Source organism: Corylus avellana, chromosome 6 (assembly GCF_965113065.1).
Source record: "Corylus avellana chromosome 6, dhCorAvel1.hap1.2, whole genome shotgun sequence".
NCBI lineage: Eukaryota > Viridiplantae > Streptophyta > Magnoliopsida > Fagales > Betulaceae > Corylus > Corylus avellana.
Genome location: NC_142495.1, coordinates 5,880,205 through 5,894,975, shown reverse-complemented (window position 1 = coordinate 5,894,975; position 14,771 = coordinate 5,880,205). Strand labels below are relative to the sequence as shown.

Here is a 14,771-nt window from a genome sequence, read left to right as displayed (position 1 = left end):
GAAGGCAATGACTTTGCTAGCTGGAGTTCACGTTTTCAGTTGAAAAAAAGTGCACATTTCTTCAAATTATAAGTCAGTTTAACTCAACGGGAATGGGGAGCGGACACAGTCATCCCATAATCCACTATACGGAGAGACATGTTATATATTATTTTTTCACCTATCTTTTAATTATATTTTTTTCTAAATTTTATAAATTTATTATTAAATTTATAAACTAACGTGAATTTCATAAAAATTAAATGGTAGATTCACTCATTCATTATAATAAGATGGTTAAAAAAAAAAAATTTATCATTTCTCCGACTATCTCCCGTGTGTCTCACAGTAGTGTTGTATCTGTTTGGGGACCCACGACTAGTTTTTTTTTTTTCTTTTACGATTAAAAGTGTTGAGAGAGTATATGTGTATATTTCTCTTAGAAATTTTCAAATTTAAAACATAGACAACTTTTCTGTCGATTGGTGATATAGAATTTATGGGTTAGCTTGCAAGGGATCTTACGTCATAATATGGTTTTGAATATATATATTCTAGTTCCAACGACAGAAGGAAAAGGGTTTTATAGAGTGGGGACAGGACAGCTGGACGGTAGACAGGCTTGTGTCAAAATCTTAATCCGCTTTTACTGTCCGGCGATGCGCGTGTAATTAATTATATTATTATGGTATTGGTCCTTTAGTTTTATTTTTATTCTTTTTTGTTTTTTGTTTTTTGCAGTTGAGTCCTTTATTGTTGGTAGGAGCCACCAAAGTTCCAGGAAACTTCTTTTGTCTTTACTTAGTCAGAGGATCACCGAATCAGAATCCCTAGATAATGAGAGAATGACACTCATTTTTTAAAGCCATGGGATGGGCCACACAATATTTTTTGTCACTTCCTTTTGTGGGACATATGCTTTCTTTTTTCTCACTATATAACATTTTGCTTTAAAACAGAGTATTATGCAAGATAGCATGAAGGCAGGTTATTTTATGCTAAAATAAGAAAGAATTTCCACACTCAAAAAAAAAATTCACCATCTTCCATCCACACACTTGGTTCTAAAGATTGGTAAACAACTGTTTCTTGCCAAACGATGAGTTGTTCCAATTGCTTCCGTTATAATATGTCCTACAAACCATGGTTGAATACCATTTATCATAGCTCGCATATTATCGATCCGATCAATTAACCATACCAACTCAAACAAGAGCCCTCCTTTCCCAAAGCATGCAAAATTTCCAGAGCATAATTCTCTACAATTAGTCATTGGAGCCTCGGATCTGTGCAAAATTTTGTTGCCTTTCCAGTTGTCAGTGCCTCAACTACTATTGGGTTAGTAATAAATGGCATTGAGGACCTGAGGTACACATAGTTGCGATATAAACTAGGGGTGTTAATGCGGGTGGTTTTCTAACCGTAAGCGCTAACTGTCTTTTTATATAATATATTTTTATAATTATAATAATAATAATATTTATATATATAACATAATCAATTGATCATTATATCACAATTTTAGTATGAATATATTATCACTATAATTTATATGATTATATCACATGATCAATTGATCATTAAATCATTTGATTATATAATAACAAATTATACATATATAATATGACATAACTCATAAATCATAAGTATGCAAGTTCATACTAATACAACAATCAAGTATCTAGAGACTTAGTTCCAATGTATGCTATAAATTATAATTATACATTATACATATATGCAATTATGCATATTGAATAATATACATGTATAAAAATAATACTTAATCATATGATTCAATAACAATTCAAATACTTATTAAAGTGAATTATATTATTAATGTTCAATGATAATGTGATTCGCATAATATCAAATTAAGTAATTGATATTGGATTAAACAATGTGTTACTTATAACTACAATTGAAGTATTAATGTATTATCATTATAATTTATATGATTATATAATAACAAATTATACATATATAATATGACATAAGTCATAAGTATATCAATTCATATTAATATAACAATTAAGTACGTAGAGACTTAGTTCTAATGTATGTTATAAACTTATAAGTCTATAAATATTATGAATTATAATTATACATATATGCATATGAATAATATAAATATATAAGATCAATACTTAATCATATGATTTAATAAAAATTCAATACTTTATTCAAATTAATCATATTATTAATGTACAAATCCTTGTTAAAACTAAATGTTCTTTTAAAGACTTTTTACATGTTAAAACTAAATTTTAACACGTTACAATTTATATTTAAGAATTTTTTTTTTTCTTTAAGTACAAGTAAATGTAAATTTGGGGTCAAATATTTTTGATTTTTCAATATGGGCTCTTTTTATAGCAATTTGGCCCAAGAAGAAAAATGCAAAAAAAACAAATGAAGTAAAAATGATATAATGATCCAAAAAAAGCCCAAAACTAAATTTTGGTTATATGTTTATCTTGAGAAAGCCTAAAAAAAGAAGCCCAAAACGCCCAATTTTTTAAAAATGGTTATACCGGGCGGTTACATGTTTTACTAACTGCTAACCGGTGGTTAATAGCTAACTGCTATGCGGTTACAATTAGAGTTAGTAAAATTGAATAACTGCTAAAGCGATTACAGTTAGCGACTTTTGCTAATAACCGTTAACCATAAACGCATTGACACCCCAAATATAAACCCCCATCGTTTCTAGCTATTACCCCACACCCATCTTCTTGTCTGGTTTATCAACAGTTGCATCTCAATTTATTTTAACCACCCCCTCAAGAGGTTCCCTCCATATTATTTTCAAATAAATGTGTTGCTTGACAGAACTTCTTCGCTATGTATTATGCACTTTTTACTGAGAGAGGTGGGTAAAATCCCCTCCATAAACTACAAAATGTGTTGCACAAGTATTTTCATTTGTTAATGTATTTTGGAGTGTGTAGTTTTGCTTTTAATTTAAATAAGTATTTTGATGTGCCATAAAGATAAAACTAATTTTGAGTGTTAATGGAAGTGTTTAAAGTTTTTGTTCGAAAAAGAAAAAACAAAAGGGAAAAGAAAAAAGCTTTAACAAACAAAACAATTTTGTAAAGAGTAATGGCCTGTCTGAAATTGTTTTCAATTATGTTGTTTTTGAAAAGTTATTTTCAAGAAAAAAGAAGAAGAAAAAAAAAAGTTTTGAAAAACTTTGAAACTTGACAAATATAATGGCCTAATGGGGGTTATCTGATGTGGGCCGTGATAATTGGGGTTAAGCCCAAATAGAAGTTAATAAGTAATAATAGCATTGACGCCTTTTGGGCTTTAATTATTCTTTGAACCATATAATCCGTCGAAGGAAGACTTCCACTCACTACCCGGTCCCACTCTACCAGGCAACACCATCCGATTCCCTCAAGATCGGACGGCCACGAAGAACGTTTAGCATAAAAACTTCGCTTGGCAATATAAAAACTCCTCTTTACCAAAATTCACACAAAAACACAAATTACTCTCTCTCTCCTAGGGTTTACTTCTGCCTGAGAGGAAACGAAGGCTTTTAAGGTTCTTTTCTCTAATCCTTTTGTTAATCTCTCTCGTCTTTTAAGTAATTAGCTTTTCGTTATCTTCCTCTTGCCCGGTGATTTCTTGCGCTTTTTTGTTTATTTAGTTTTTCATCAATTTTTTTTTGTTGCCTGGTTGGTTCATCGGATAAGACGAGAAACAAAAGGGAGATTCTTCCTTTTATGCTTTACTTCGCTTTTGATTAAAGAAACGAATGTCTATTGCTTTTCCAAGAGAGCAACGCCCGCTTTTTCTGGTTCCCAAGCGCTTTTTCGTTGTATTTTCTCAGGAGCCAAACGGAGCTTGAGGATTGTTTAGATAGTCGTTTTCTTTTATTATATGTTATCTGATTATTGGTCGTACGTTTTGTTGGAGTAGTTGAGACGATGAGGCCGATTTTCGTGGGCAACTTCGAGTACGATACTCGCCAGTCTGACCTGGAGCATTTGTTCGGAAAATATGGGAAGATCGAGCGCGTGGACATGAAATCTGGTAAACGTAGTTGTTGTTTGATTTTGATGTTATCGCATTCTATAGGCTTTTCACGGCATATATTTCGAAGAAATTGTCTGTGATATATGATCACTTATCATTAAGGTGGGCTGAAACCTTTTATTCATAATTGCATGGCAATTGCGGTTTTTAACAAGGGCATTTTAGATCTTTGCTACCCCACGTCGAAGTAGCAGCATTATCATAGGGCAGCCTTTCTTGGCGGTGGCTTACATTCCAGCCGGAATTTGTCTATGTTGTGTCATTTGCTATTGTTCTGCTATGTATTCTTGTGTGTTGGTAGGCTTGTTTCAATCAAACACCTGCTCCTGGTGTTTTCTACTCGTGGAAGTGTGAGCTTGTGGGTTATCTTTCCTTCAGGAGTTTGAAACTAAATGCCTGTCATTTGTTGATTAGCTTGGAGATGGGTCATTTGATCATATGATTCGAGATTAATCTTTCAGCTCTTCTCTTATATGGTATACAAAATTTTGATTCAAGAATAAATAAGCTAACAGTTTGGGGTTCTTATATTGATTTTATAATTGATTATCTGACCATATCTCTTAGAAGTGCCGATTTGGTTGTTAAATAATGTGAAAGTTATGCCCTGCGCTACCCACTTTTATTAGTATACCGTTTTTATTGATCTGGATGTACTACAGAATGGGGGTTTGAATTCTTTGTTCTAATTGAGTAAAACTCTAAGTTAGTTCATAACTGAACACGGTTTTATTTTTTATTTTTTTTATTTTTATCTATTTGGGGCACTCTCCTTCTTGTCCCTTTTTCCTTTTTCTGTCGTCCTCAATTATTTGGTTAATCAGTTTTAAGATAGAGTGGTATGGGTTCTGAGGGTTTGTCCTAGTTTCTAGGTGATTTTTTGAGCTGTGGCTTCTTCCTTGATTACTGGGCACGAGTATATCCCCTACAATGACTTTTAATAAACAAAATTTTTCTAAAAAGCATAAATTCATTGGATATGAATATGTAGCTACTTGTGTAGTGTGCATATCCAATGCCTGTTTCCAAAATGAAAATGAATGGGAGCCACAAATTTGCAATTTCGTTGGAGAAAATCTCCATATTTAAGTGTTTCTTTTGACGCAGGAACTTCTACTAATGGAAAATGAGCTGTGAGCTTCTATCTGGGCTCGCCAACATCTGTGCAAAATACTTATTTTGGAAAGGAAACCTTCTTGCATGCCTGCTCTCCTTCTACCCAAAGATAGCATCATCCTGCATTTTCTACACTCCGATCAATCCTTCACTCACTCACTTCATCGCTTGCCACTTCACAAGAATTCTCATAGTGGAATCAGTTCATTTATTATGCCATGCCTACGAACAATGATCATAGGGGATCAATGAAATCTGTCATGCACCAACAACTGGTTATAGTGGGATCAATGAAATCTGTCATCCTATGTCTTCTGTTACTGAACTTGTGCTTTCTGAATGGCGAAGCATGCTTAGCAGTGACACCTCAGACCTGAAATTTTGGATTAAAACTTTTTACATGCTACAATCATTAGTTCATCATGCAACGCCTCTACGGCCTTATGTGCATCAGCCCCTCTCTTATATGCAGGTGTTGTAATTTTTATTTAGCATTTGTCAGGGAAAAAGAAACCTGGGGCTAACTTGCTACCTGCTGATTGTATGATATGCTAATGCCATCCATCTTGAGTTCAGCCTCTGATTTTTGTATTTTTTTTTAATATATTTCTGCAGGTTTTGCTTTTGTTTATTTTATGGATGAGCATGATGCCGAAGATGCTATTCGTGGCATTGATAATAGGCCATTTGGTTATGGCAGGCGTAGGCTCTCAGTGGAGTGGGCTAGGGTACGATAATTTCTTAAGAGTCCCTTTTATGGCACTTACATTTTATTGTGTTCTTGAAGTTGAGTATTTTTCTTTTGATCAATTATCAAAGGAATCAGTATCCCATTTTTCCTGATCATGACTACTCTTTCAGGGTGAACGTGGCCGCCCTAGAGATGAATCTAGGTCAGTGGCAAACCAGAGGCCCACTAAAACCTTGTTCGTAATTAACTTTGATCCGAAACGTACAACTGTTCGTGATATAGAAAGACACTTTGACGGTTACGGAAAGATCCTTCATGTTCGAATTCGACGGAACTTTGCATTTGTACAGTTTGAGACTCAGGAGGATGCTACCAAAGCCCTCGAGTGTACTCACATGAGGTTGGTAGTATGGTTTTTCATTGCATTGCTTGGTTATCTCCCTCTTGATATCAGTAATTCTAACCATACATGTACCTACTAAACTGATGAATCTTTTGTCATTTTGCAGCAAGCTATTAGACAGGGTAGTATCTGTTGAATATGCTTTGAGGGATGATGATGAGAAGGGAGACAGGTATTATGATAGCCCTAGAAGAGGAGGGTATGGTGGGCGTGGGGTTAGTCCTTACAGAAGATCACCAAGTCCAGTGTATCACAGGCGCCCAAGTCCTGATTATGGTCGGCCTCGCAGCCCTATCTATGACAGGTACAATGGCCCAGTATATGACAAGCGCAGGAGTCCTGATTATGGTAGAAACAGAAGTCCTATTTATGGTAGGAACAGGAGCCCAGAATATGGCCGATTCCGGAGGTATTCATACTTGTAGTGTCTTTTGTGTTGGTAATATCATTTTGTGGTATTTTGCATTTATAAAATTCTATGTTTGTAATTTCATTGCTTGTCTTGCATTTCCATTTTTTTAATCTTTCCATTTTTTGGTCTTCCTTGAATCTCAACCTGCAGCCGGTCACCTGTTAGAAGGTCAAGAACTTGAAGGATTGTCCCCTGGTTCTTGGGAAGTAACAAAAACTGAACTTTTATTACGGTACTCTTAGACTAAGGTACATATTTAAGAGGAGAAAGCATTTCCGCACATTACTTGGGTATTTTCTGTTGAATGCTTTATGCCATAAGGATTTTGGGTTTAGGGGTGATTATGGAGAAATTTATGGATTTTTATTAGGCTTTTGAGTATATTTGCAGAACTTTGAAGTTTCAATTACTCGATGTTATGTTTAAAGTGATTCGCATTTACATTTCACCTGTTTACAGTGTGATTGGGGTTTGCCTCCAAAACCTGAACCTGATACCCTCCCTGTGCGACGGGCCTTGAGATTGTCATCCGATTTTTAGTTTTTTAACTGTTCTTCGTTGTCTTTTCTTTTGTACTTGCCTCGAAAAAAAAGAAAAAGAAAAAAAAAGCTAGTCTGAATCTATAGTGCCCTAACAGAAAGGGAACATATTTCATGTTAAGAGGCTTTTTTTTTTTTTCATTTAAGTTGATGTAAATTTTTGGGACGCGGCAAAACGAATGATAGTGTCCCAGACTCTCCAAGATCATAAAGTGTGCTTATCTAGCATCTGCATCTAGGGCTGCTTATGCAGATTTCATTCTCTCATCCTCGGCGTGATGAATGAAATTATTGTGGATTGAACTGATGAGCTCCGAAGAACAAATATACAGAGGCCGGAAGTGCTCCCCATTTCATGAGCCTTAAAATGTGGTCCCTTCGTTATTCTGCTATTTCCATGGCTGAAGGCCACGAGGAAACCGTTGCACATATAGTGTTAAAATCATTGGGTCCGGGTCTTTACCAATCAAAGAAATGAAAATATCATTTACTTCAACGTCAATTATTAGTATTTTAATAGAGGAAAGAGATACAATAATGGGTTTTTTAGTTTAAAATGTGTCCATTATTTTGGTAACTTTTATGCATGATTAAGCCGTTTTGGAAACATCATGATGAATTGTTATTTATTTCAAAAGCTTACTTGTTGAAATGAGTGTTGATTTCTCACAAATAAGTCTCTCAAATGGGGCGTATAGTCATTTCTCGATAATTTGGCTATCAAATATCATTAAAGGATTCAAATTTATAGGATGAATTTGATAATTTGATTTTAAGATCAACTATGATTATCTTCTTTTTATTTAAGGGCTCATTTGGTAAAAATTTTATAGGGTGTCCTTTGTTTCTTGGTTGTGATGTAACATAAAGACAAAAGACAAAAATAGTTTGTGATTGTTTTGTATTTAAAGTTGTTAATGCTTATACTTTTTTAGCAAGTTGCCTTAAAAGATGTTGCCAAATCTAAAGCCCTTATTGCAGACAGAAACGAAAGAAAAAGTATATGACACTCTAAAATGACAACTCTTTCTTTCACCTCAGATTTCAAAGGCATTATTATTCTGTCCACTGTCAAAAGCATCAGGGCAGAAATCAACAGCCACAAAGCATTTACATGATATCTTGGTTGAATTTATTTCCTACTCGTGACTAATCAATTATGCAGCTCTGTGTTAACAGAGGAACTCACCCTGGCTCCTACGTTTTTTACCAGGATGTAATCTAAAAAGCTAATAAATATTGACAATACCAGTGATGAACCAAATAATTAATCCAATATTAATTGATCCAAACATTAACAAGACATACCATTTATAATTCCCATTCATATTGCATGATGATCTCTCATGCATGTTGATGAAAAACTACAGCATGCTGCAGCAATCTTAACAAATGGGTAAACATAGAATTAATACAAAAACAACAATTTAGGACGTTAATGATCAAGTTGAAGATGATGATTTCTTGTGCTCTTGGTCAAGCGCCTTCTCCAGCCATGCCTCAGCATCTTCCATCATCCCAGGGCTGAGTCTGACCATCAGGATGCAGAATTCGGTCTCGTTAAGCACGCCGTCGCCGTCGAGATCGCCTTCTTTGACCATCGCCTCCGCGTCATCTTTGCTCATCCCCTCCATCCCCAGAAGAGCCGAGTTTCTCCTCAGAGACTCGGCGGTTATCAGCCTCCTTTCTGGGTCTGCCAGGAGCTTGAACCCCTTGCATAATTCACCCACAAAGGCCTCTACATCCAGCTTGTCAGCCATCACCGGCAACAGGTCCTCGTACGTGAATTTCGTGTTGTTTTCCATAGTTTTTGGGGGATGGACCAAAAAGAAGCTTCCTGGCAATGAATGAAGAGGAAATTTTGAGTGACTATGGTATAAAAGAATAGCTTTAAGGAGTTATATATACATGTATATATATATATATATAAAACAGTAGCAGAATGGAAAGTTTCATTGCTTTCTTTTGTGGGGTCTACACAATGGCTTGGCGGGTCCAAAAAACTTGAATCGAGTTCTCTCGCATCAAAGCCGTGGAACTCATGCCTGTTGAAATCCATTGGAATTGAGACACGTGTGTGGTACAGATTCACTCGCTTTTCGTTGTCGATGGGAGTGCCACCACTTGATCATAAATGGTTCCTAAACTATTGACTTTATTTTTATTTTTTATTTTTTAATTAGGATTTTGAAGGGCTTCTAGGAAGGTGCTGTAGGAAGGAGAGTGGGGTATCTCGTGGCCGACGTAATCTTCACAGGACGGAAGAGGCTATTCTTGTCAGGTGTTTGGCTTCTACGAAGCTTCCTTTTCTCTTTCATTTTGATATTTTGGACTCTTCCATTCTGTTTTCTGTTCTATTGAGTGCCGCCCTTTTTATTTTTTATTTTTTTTAAAAAAATCTAATAACTAACCAAACATAATTATTCCGAGAAATTTCGCTTTAGATCTTGTGAACTACGTCTCATGAAGTGGAGGTTATTAGTTTGAATTCCTTCTCCCCCTTCCCTTGTGTGGATATGTCAAAAAAAAAAAGAAATCTTGAACAATCGTGCGTTTTGAAAAGACCCCTCAAAATTTAAAAACTCTTAATTTACATCCTTAAACTTTCAATTTCAATCAATTTATCCTACTCAGTTAGTTTTAGCTGTTAACTTCTAACATAAATGTATAAAAAGACTAAATTATCCTTCACTTTTCTTTTTTCTTTTTTTTTTCTTTTTTAAAAAGGTAAAATTTTAATTTGAAATTCTATTAAAAAAAATTAGAGGTATAAACGTCATTTTATCACTTTTAATGTTTAAAATCTGACAGAGGAGGGTCAATTGATTGAAATTGAAAGTTTAGGGGTGTAAATTGAGTGTTTTTGAATTTTTGGAGGTCTTCTTAAGATGGGCGGTAGTTTGAGGGTCTAAAGTGAAGTTTTTCCTAATTATTTAAATAAATAGGTCTTATACGAGATTTTTCACATTTATGTATCCAAAATTAGTAACAATTTGAGTAAATAATTGTTGTGAATGCTTATATGGTTGTTACTCCACGGAAGAGGATCCTTTACACTTTATTTGAATTGGAAAGTATCCCGTTAATTATATTGAAGAGAATCCTAATTCATTACTCAGCCGCCAGTACCTGTTTGCTGACATCATAGACATGGCTTGGTACCCACAAGAGCCATACACTTGTACTGTCAGAAAATGGTGGGTGCTGTTGAAGGTGAATTTGGAGTAATATAAATTGGTTTCTTTCATTTCAAACAAACATTATTCATAAATGTAATAATTGTGCACAAAGAAGCTACAATATTGTTCTACTACATAAGCAATGGGCCTGTTCGGCCAGGAACATTTTTTGGACAAGAAGAAGAGCACAAACAAAAATGGACATGTTCCTTCCTTCCATGCAACTTCCAAGTATGAAGTAAGAAAATACTTTGCATACGCAATAGAATGGGAATCCACTGCTCAAATGCTGGCTGCCAATTTTCCTTTGTCGACTTGAGACTTTTCAAGGATATATTTTTCTTTTCCTTTGTACTTATCTCTCCTGATTAGATTTTGAAAATTCTGATATATATAGACTCTAAGTTGTTAAACATAAGATTATCAAACTAGTTCATGTTAAGCCAATCACCATAGTTATCAAATACCAATCCAAAAAAGCATAAAATCAAACTACAAAATATATTGTTGTAAGAAAGTAGAAACTTTTTAAAGAATTATTTAAGAGTATAACCACTCCGATTCGAGGGCCGGCCAACCTCAAAGGCATCATTTATAGAAGATATGCTTACAAATTTATTTTACTTATAAAATTTTTGTAACTTTCTCAAGACTCAATTTGTAATTCGGCAAATAATACGTTCACATTCTACCACAGTGATTTGAGAACTTTAACTTTTTTCTACAAGGATTACACTTACGAACAAACCTCGTCGATCCGCTTCAACCTATAAATTTAGTTGCCATAAGACTTTTTGTGGTTTGAATGAAGATAATGCTTTAAAAACCTTTCCAATAACAATGAAGCAATGCCTCTCTGGAAGTCGTTGAATGCATGTGAACTTATATAGAAAAGAAGAAAGTTGAGGTTTTAGGTCAAAGTCAGTTGTAATTAAAACATATTTTGGTCAATCGAGAAATTAAGGTTTACAAATAATATGGATAAGGGCCAAAAAAAGAAGTAAGGTTTTTAGAATCCTTAGCTAAGATCAGGCTGTACTCAAGTTACAAAAAATATGGAATAAGGGCAGAGTAAGTTTGTAACCAAACACTTCCACTCTAACACCATAACATGGAGTAAGCTATGCTTGAGCTGGAATAGAAGCAAACCTGTGTAATAGAAGCCCAAACACCCACCGTCTTCTCCAATAAAACACAAACCAAACCTCGCAGTATTTGAAGCACGGCTGCCTCCCACGGTGGCACACTACCGCTACCAGACCGCCGCTACTGGACATAACGCCGTCAGCCTACCACCGACTGCCGTCCCCGCACCCATCCCAGCAACACTTAGGCTCCAACGTTGCAAAACCGCGCAAGCACAAACACCCACGCTCGACGGAGATCAACCCAGCTTTGGCACAGCTTTCGCACAACTTTCTCATATAATCTTTTAAAGTAAAGAACTCTGTTTTATTGTGTAAGTTCTAGTTATCCTTCTATCGAAAAAAAGTTGATTTAACTGTCCGTTGTATGGTGTAATGTTCTACGATCTTGGTAATGGTGGTCATCATTATAGTTTAATCTTTTTACCACATAGTGCTGGATATCTTTTGAGAAATGGCTTCCCCATAATTCTTTTTTTTTTTTTTCTTTTTCTATTTGATACTTCTCATATTCATTATCTTAATTGTTTTGGTTTACAAATTTGTAATGCGCAGTATAGAGAAATTTATTGAAGAGAATTGCAGATGTGTAAACATGATATATGAATGTGTTGAGGGAAAAGAATGCAGAGGGTTTGCAATTTTGAAATTTATTGTTTTCGAATTCAAATTCAGAATGAATTGCTGCAATTTTGAAATATTTTCTGGTTCTTTATTATTATTGGAGTAAATAATTGTCCAATTTGGCACAATGTATTAACTTGTTGAGAGGGAAAAAAAAATTGCAGAGAGGGATTGTGTTAGAAGCTTATAGCAAATGGAATTTTGTCCAACTTGCGGAACCATGCTGCAGTATGAGTTGCCCTATATGGGCCGCCCTTCTAGATTCTTCTGCCCGGCATGTCCGTATGTATGCTACTTAGAGAACAAGGTATAGTCCATTGAATAAGTCATTGTAGTTAACTGATTGATATGTGAAGATCTCCCATTCTACTTTTTTGTGGTATGTATAACATCTCAATGATTTCATGTGCATTTGTTTGTGGTTTCATGATTGCAGGTTAAGATAAAGAAAAAGCAACCTCTGGTTAAGAAAGATTTAGAGCCTGTTGTCACAGAAGATGACATGAAGAATGCATCTCAGACTGATGGTGCGTTTCTTGCTATAATTTCTTATATCTTGTTTTGCCAGTTAAAGCATCTACCTAACTTAAAGAAAGAAAATATAGTTAATTTTTATGTTGTATTGCAATGACAATTTCATCTGATTTAACTTTGATGATCTTCCAAGGGTACTCTTTTTATATCATTAACTTGGTTCTGTTTGGCATATAGAATTGAACATAGTTTTTTTTTTTCCTGCACCTTTCTGCTCATGATTCTTGTTGCTGCTGTTCGATTGGGTACTTCTATGTGTGAGTTGATGTTCATCAATCTGTCTGATGGTATTGATGTAATGAGGTTCAATCTGTATGAGTTGTAGTTTACTGATAACATATATATCACAGACACCATAGGCAAAACTGTTAAAACCTTTCTGCTCATGATTCTTGCTGGGGGGAACGACCAATGACCAAGCAGTACCCTCCGTATTTGGGTTTTGTAGTTATTTTATTGGATTGGTATGGATTCCATGTTGCCTGAATTGGGCCCAAGTTGATGATCTCCTAGTTTATTCAAATCTTTACAAAATTATAAGTTGGATCTATGGCTTTTTGAACATTGATAAAGTTACAAGGTGGTGAGCGTTGATAACCATAACAGGTGAAGATGGCATATATTTACTAGCTTGGATAACTAATGGGCAAATAGTTTTCACACTTCAAGATGTTAAAGAAATGACTTAAAAGTTTCTGCATTTCCATTCTGTCAAATGAAACGAAATTTAATTGGCCTGCTGTTTGTGTTAGAAATTGTAATCTCTTTTGTATGTATGCTGCTTGCTGATGGCTTGGATCCCATTTGTTGAGATTGATGAGAGGCAAGAAGATATAGATTAGATTTACAAACAACCTTCTTGAGGACAAAATGGATAGATGTCAGTTGGGATGGTTTGGAAGGTGTGGCAAAACCAATTACTCCTGGGCCTTTTATATGGATTGAGTGGAATGTGTTCAGTGGACTAAAGGAAGATGCCTGTAAAAAAAATGCAGGCCACAGTTTTGGAATTTTGGTTGATATATGATTTAGAGAAATTAGCCCTTGTTCCTTGGGCCTAGGCTCTGGTGGTAAAGGGGTGGATGCTTCCTTGCAAAATGTTTTCAAGATATGATGGCTAATACTGCAATTTGACTTCTTGTTTTTGTTTTTCCTGAACCCTAATTTTTTTTTTTTGGCAGCATCGTGCCCGAAATGTGGTCATGGAAGGGCTGCTTATGTTCAATTTCAGACTAGGTCAGCTGATGAGCCGGCCACAACATTTTATACGTGCTTGAATGAGACTTGTAGAAACAGATGGCGTGACGATTGAATACTTTTTTCATGCACATATTTCAGTCTTTCCAACCACGCTATGTAAGGTTTTTGCACATTTGAAGTTCAGTTTATTCTCAAGCTCTCTTAATTATCACATATCTTTTTCTTTTTATTTTGTAAGTAGAATATTTATTATCAATTTAATCTTCCAATCAAGTTTTGCCAAAATCTGACTTGGTTTGAATTCAAGTAACCCTTATTTTCTTTAAGGTCTATTCCCAATTCCAATATTCTTCAAATTGTATGAATGGTGGGTTTGGATTTGGCTTGCCTCCAGTCCTTGAATAACAGGACGGACATCTCCCATTTATTCTAAATGGACGGCGGAGATTGAAATTAGCACAAACGTGTTTCTTCATTCAACCCACAGGTTTTTTCTTGACAAGGTACTAGCTGAGAAAGATTCTCTCGCGACTTGTTCTATCCTAGAAGTTAAAACCCTCACCTAACTGGATTAGAAGATTGTTTTCATCGTGAAAGATGCTCTTTTAGATGCTTTACAGAAATTATGCCAAATTAAAAAATTATAGCAATCATATAAATCAATCACTAAATATATGAAAGTAGAAAATCGAACACAAAATTTGATCACGATGGGGAAACCCTTTGGAGAGCGCTTTAAAGGTAAAATCATTCCGAGTAGCCAAGTTCAGTAAACTCATTTTCTATATAAAAGAATTTTATACAAGAAGTTCATACTTTCAAAATATTTGTGACACTCTCTTCTACATACAAGTGACGACAATTCTTCAATCGAGCTTCTTCTTGTAATCCTAAAACTCTGGTGG

At 35.0% G+C, this 14,771-nt stretch overlaps 3 protein-coding genes across 7 annotated transcripts; 2 read left to right on the top strand and 1 right to left on the bottom strand.

Annotated features, from left to right (window-relative positions):
* The first annotated feature begins 3,451 nt into the window (after nt 1-3,451).
* LOC132187067 (serine/arginine-rich splicing factor RS31) lies at nt 3,452-7,695 on the top strand. 4 transcript variants are annotated; one of them, XR_009440792.2, is made up of 7 exons: nt 3,452-3,528; nt 3,907-4,020; nt 5,755-5,867; nt 6,001-6,230; nt 6,340-6,642; nt 6,796-6,893; nt 7,105-7,695. XR_009440792.2 is itself a non-coding variant. In XM_059601221.2 (6 exons), the coding sequence occupies exons 2-6, from the start codon at nt 3,915-3,917 to the stop codon at nt 6,824-6,826; spliced, it is 783 nt and encodes a 260-aa protein (XP_059457204.2). In that variant the 5' UTR covers nt 3,452-3,528; nt 3,907-3,914; the 3' UTR covers nt 6,827-7,093. The 4 variants fall into 4 exon arrangements, 3 of the variants coding, with proteins under 3 accessions (XP_059457204.2, XP_059457205.2, XP_088373854.1); XM_059601221.2 differs by lacking the exon at nt 7,105-7,695 and having other exon boundaries at nt 6,796-7,093; XM_059601222.2 differs by lacking the exons at nt 3,452-3,528; nt 7,105-7,695 and adding an exon at nt 5,131-5,611 and having other exon boundaries at nt 3,931-4,020; nt 6,796-7,093.
* A 741-nt stretch (nt 7,696-8,436) lies between these two features.
* LOC132188305 (Calcium-binding EF-hand family protein) lies at nt 8,437-9,082 on the bottom strand. The gene has a single exon (XM_059602728.2). The coding sequence runs from the start codon at nt 8,987-8,989 to the stop codon at nt 8,627-8,629; it is 363 nt and encodes a 120-aa protein (XP_059458711.1). The 5' UTR covers nt 8,990-9,082; the 3' UTR covers nt 8,437-8,626.
* Nucleotides 9,083-11,525: 2,443 nt separating this feature from the next.
* LOC132187602 (uncharacterized) lies at nt 11,526-14,077 on the top strand. Of its 2 annotated transcripts, none has more exons than XM_059601961.2 (4): nt 11,526-11,800; nt 12,297-12,439; nt 12,569-12,659; nt 13,848-14,077. In XM_059601961.2, the coding sequence occupies exons 2-4, from the start codon at nt 12,326-12,328 to the stop codon at nt 13,976-13,978; spliced, it is 336 nt and encodes a 111-aa protein (XP_059457944.1). In that variant the 5' UTR covers nt 11,526-11,800; nt 12,297-12,325; the 3' UTR covers nt 13,979-14,077. The 2 variants fall into 2 exon arrangements, with proteins under 2 accessions (XP_059457944.1, XP_059457943.1); XM_059601960.2 differs by having other exon boundaries at nt 11,526-11,822.
* The last annotated feature ends 694 nt before the right edge of the window (nt 14,078-14,771 follow it).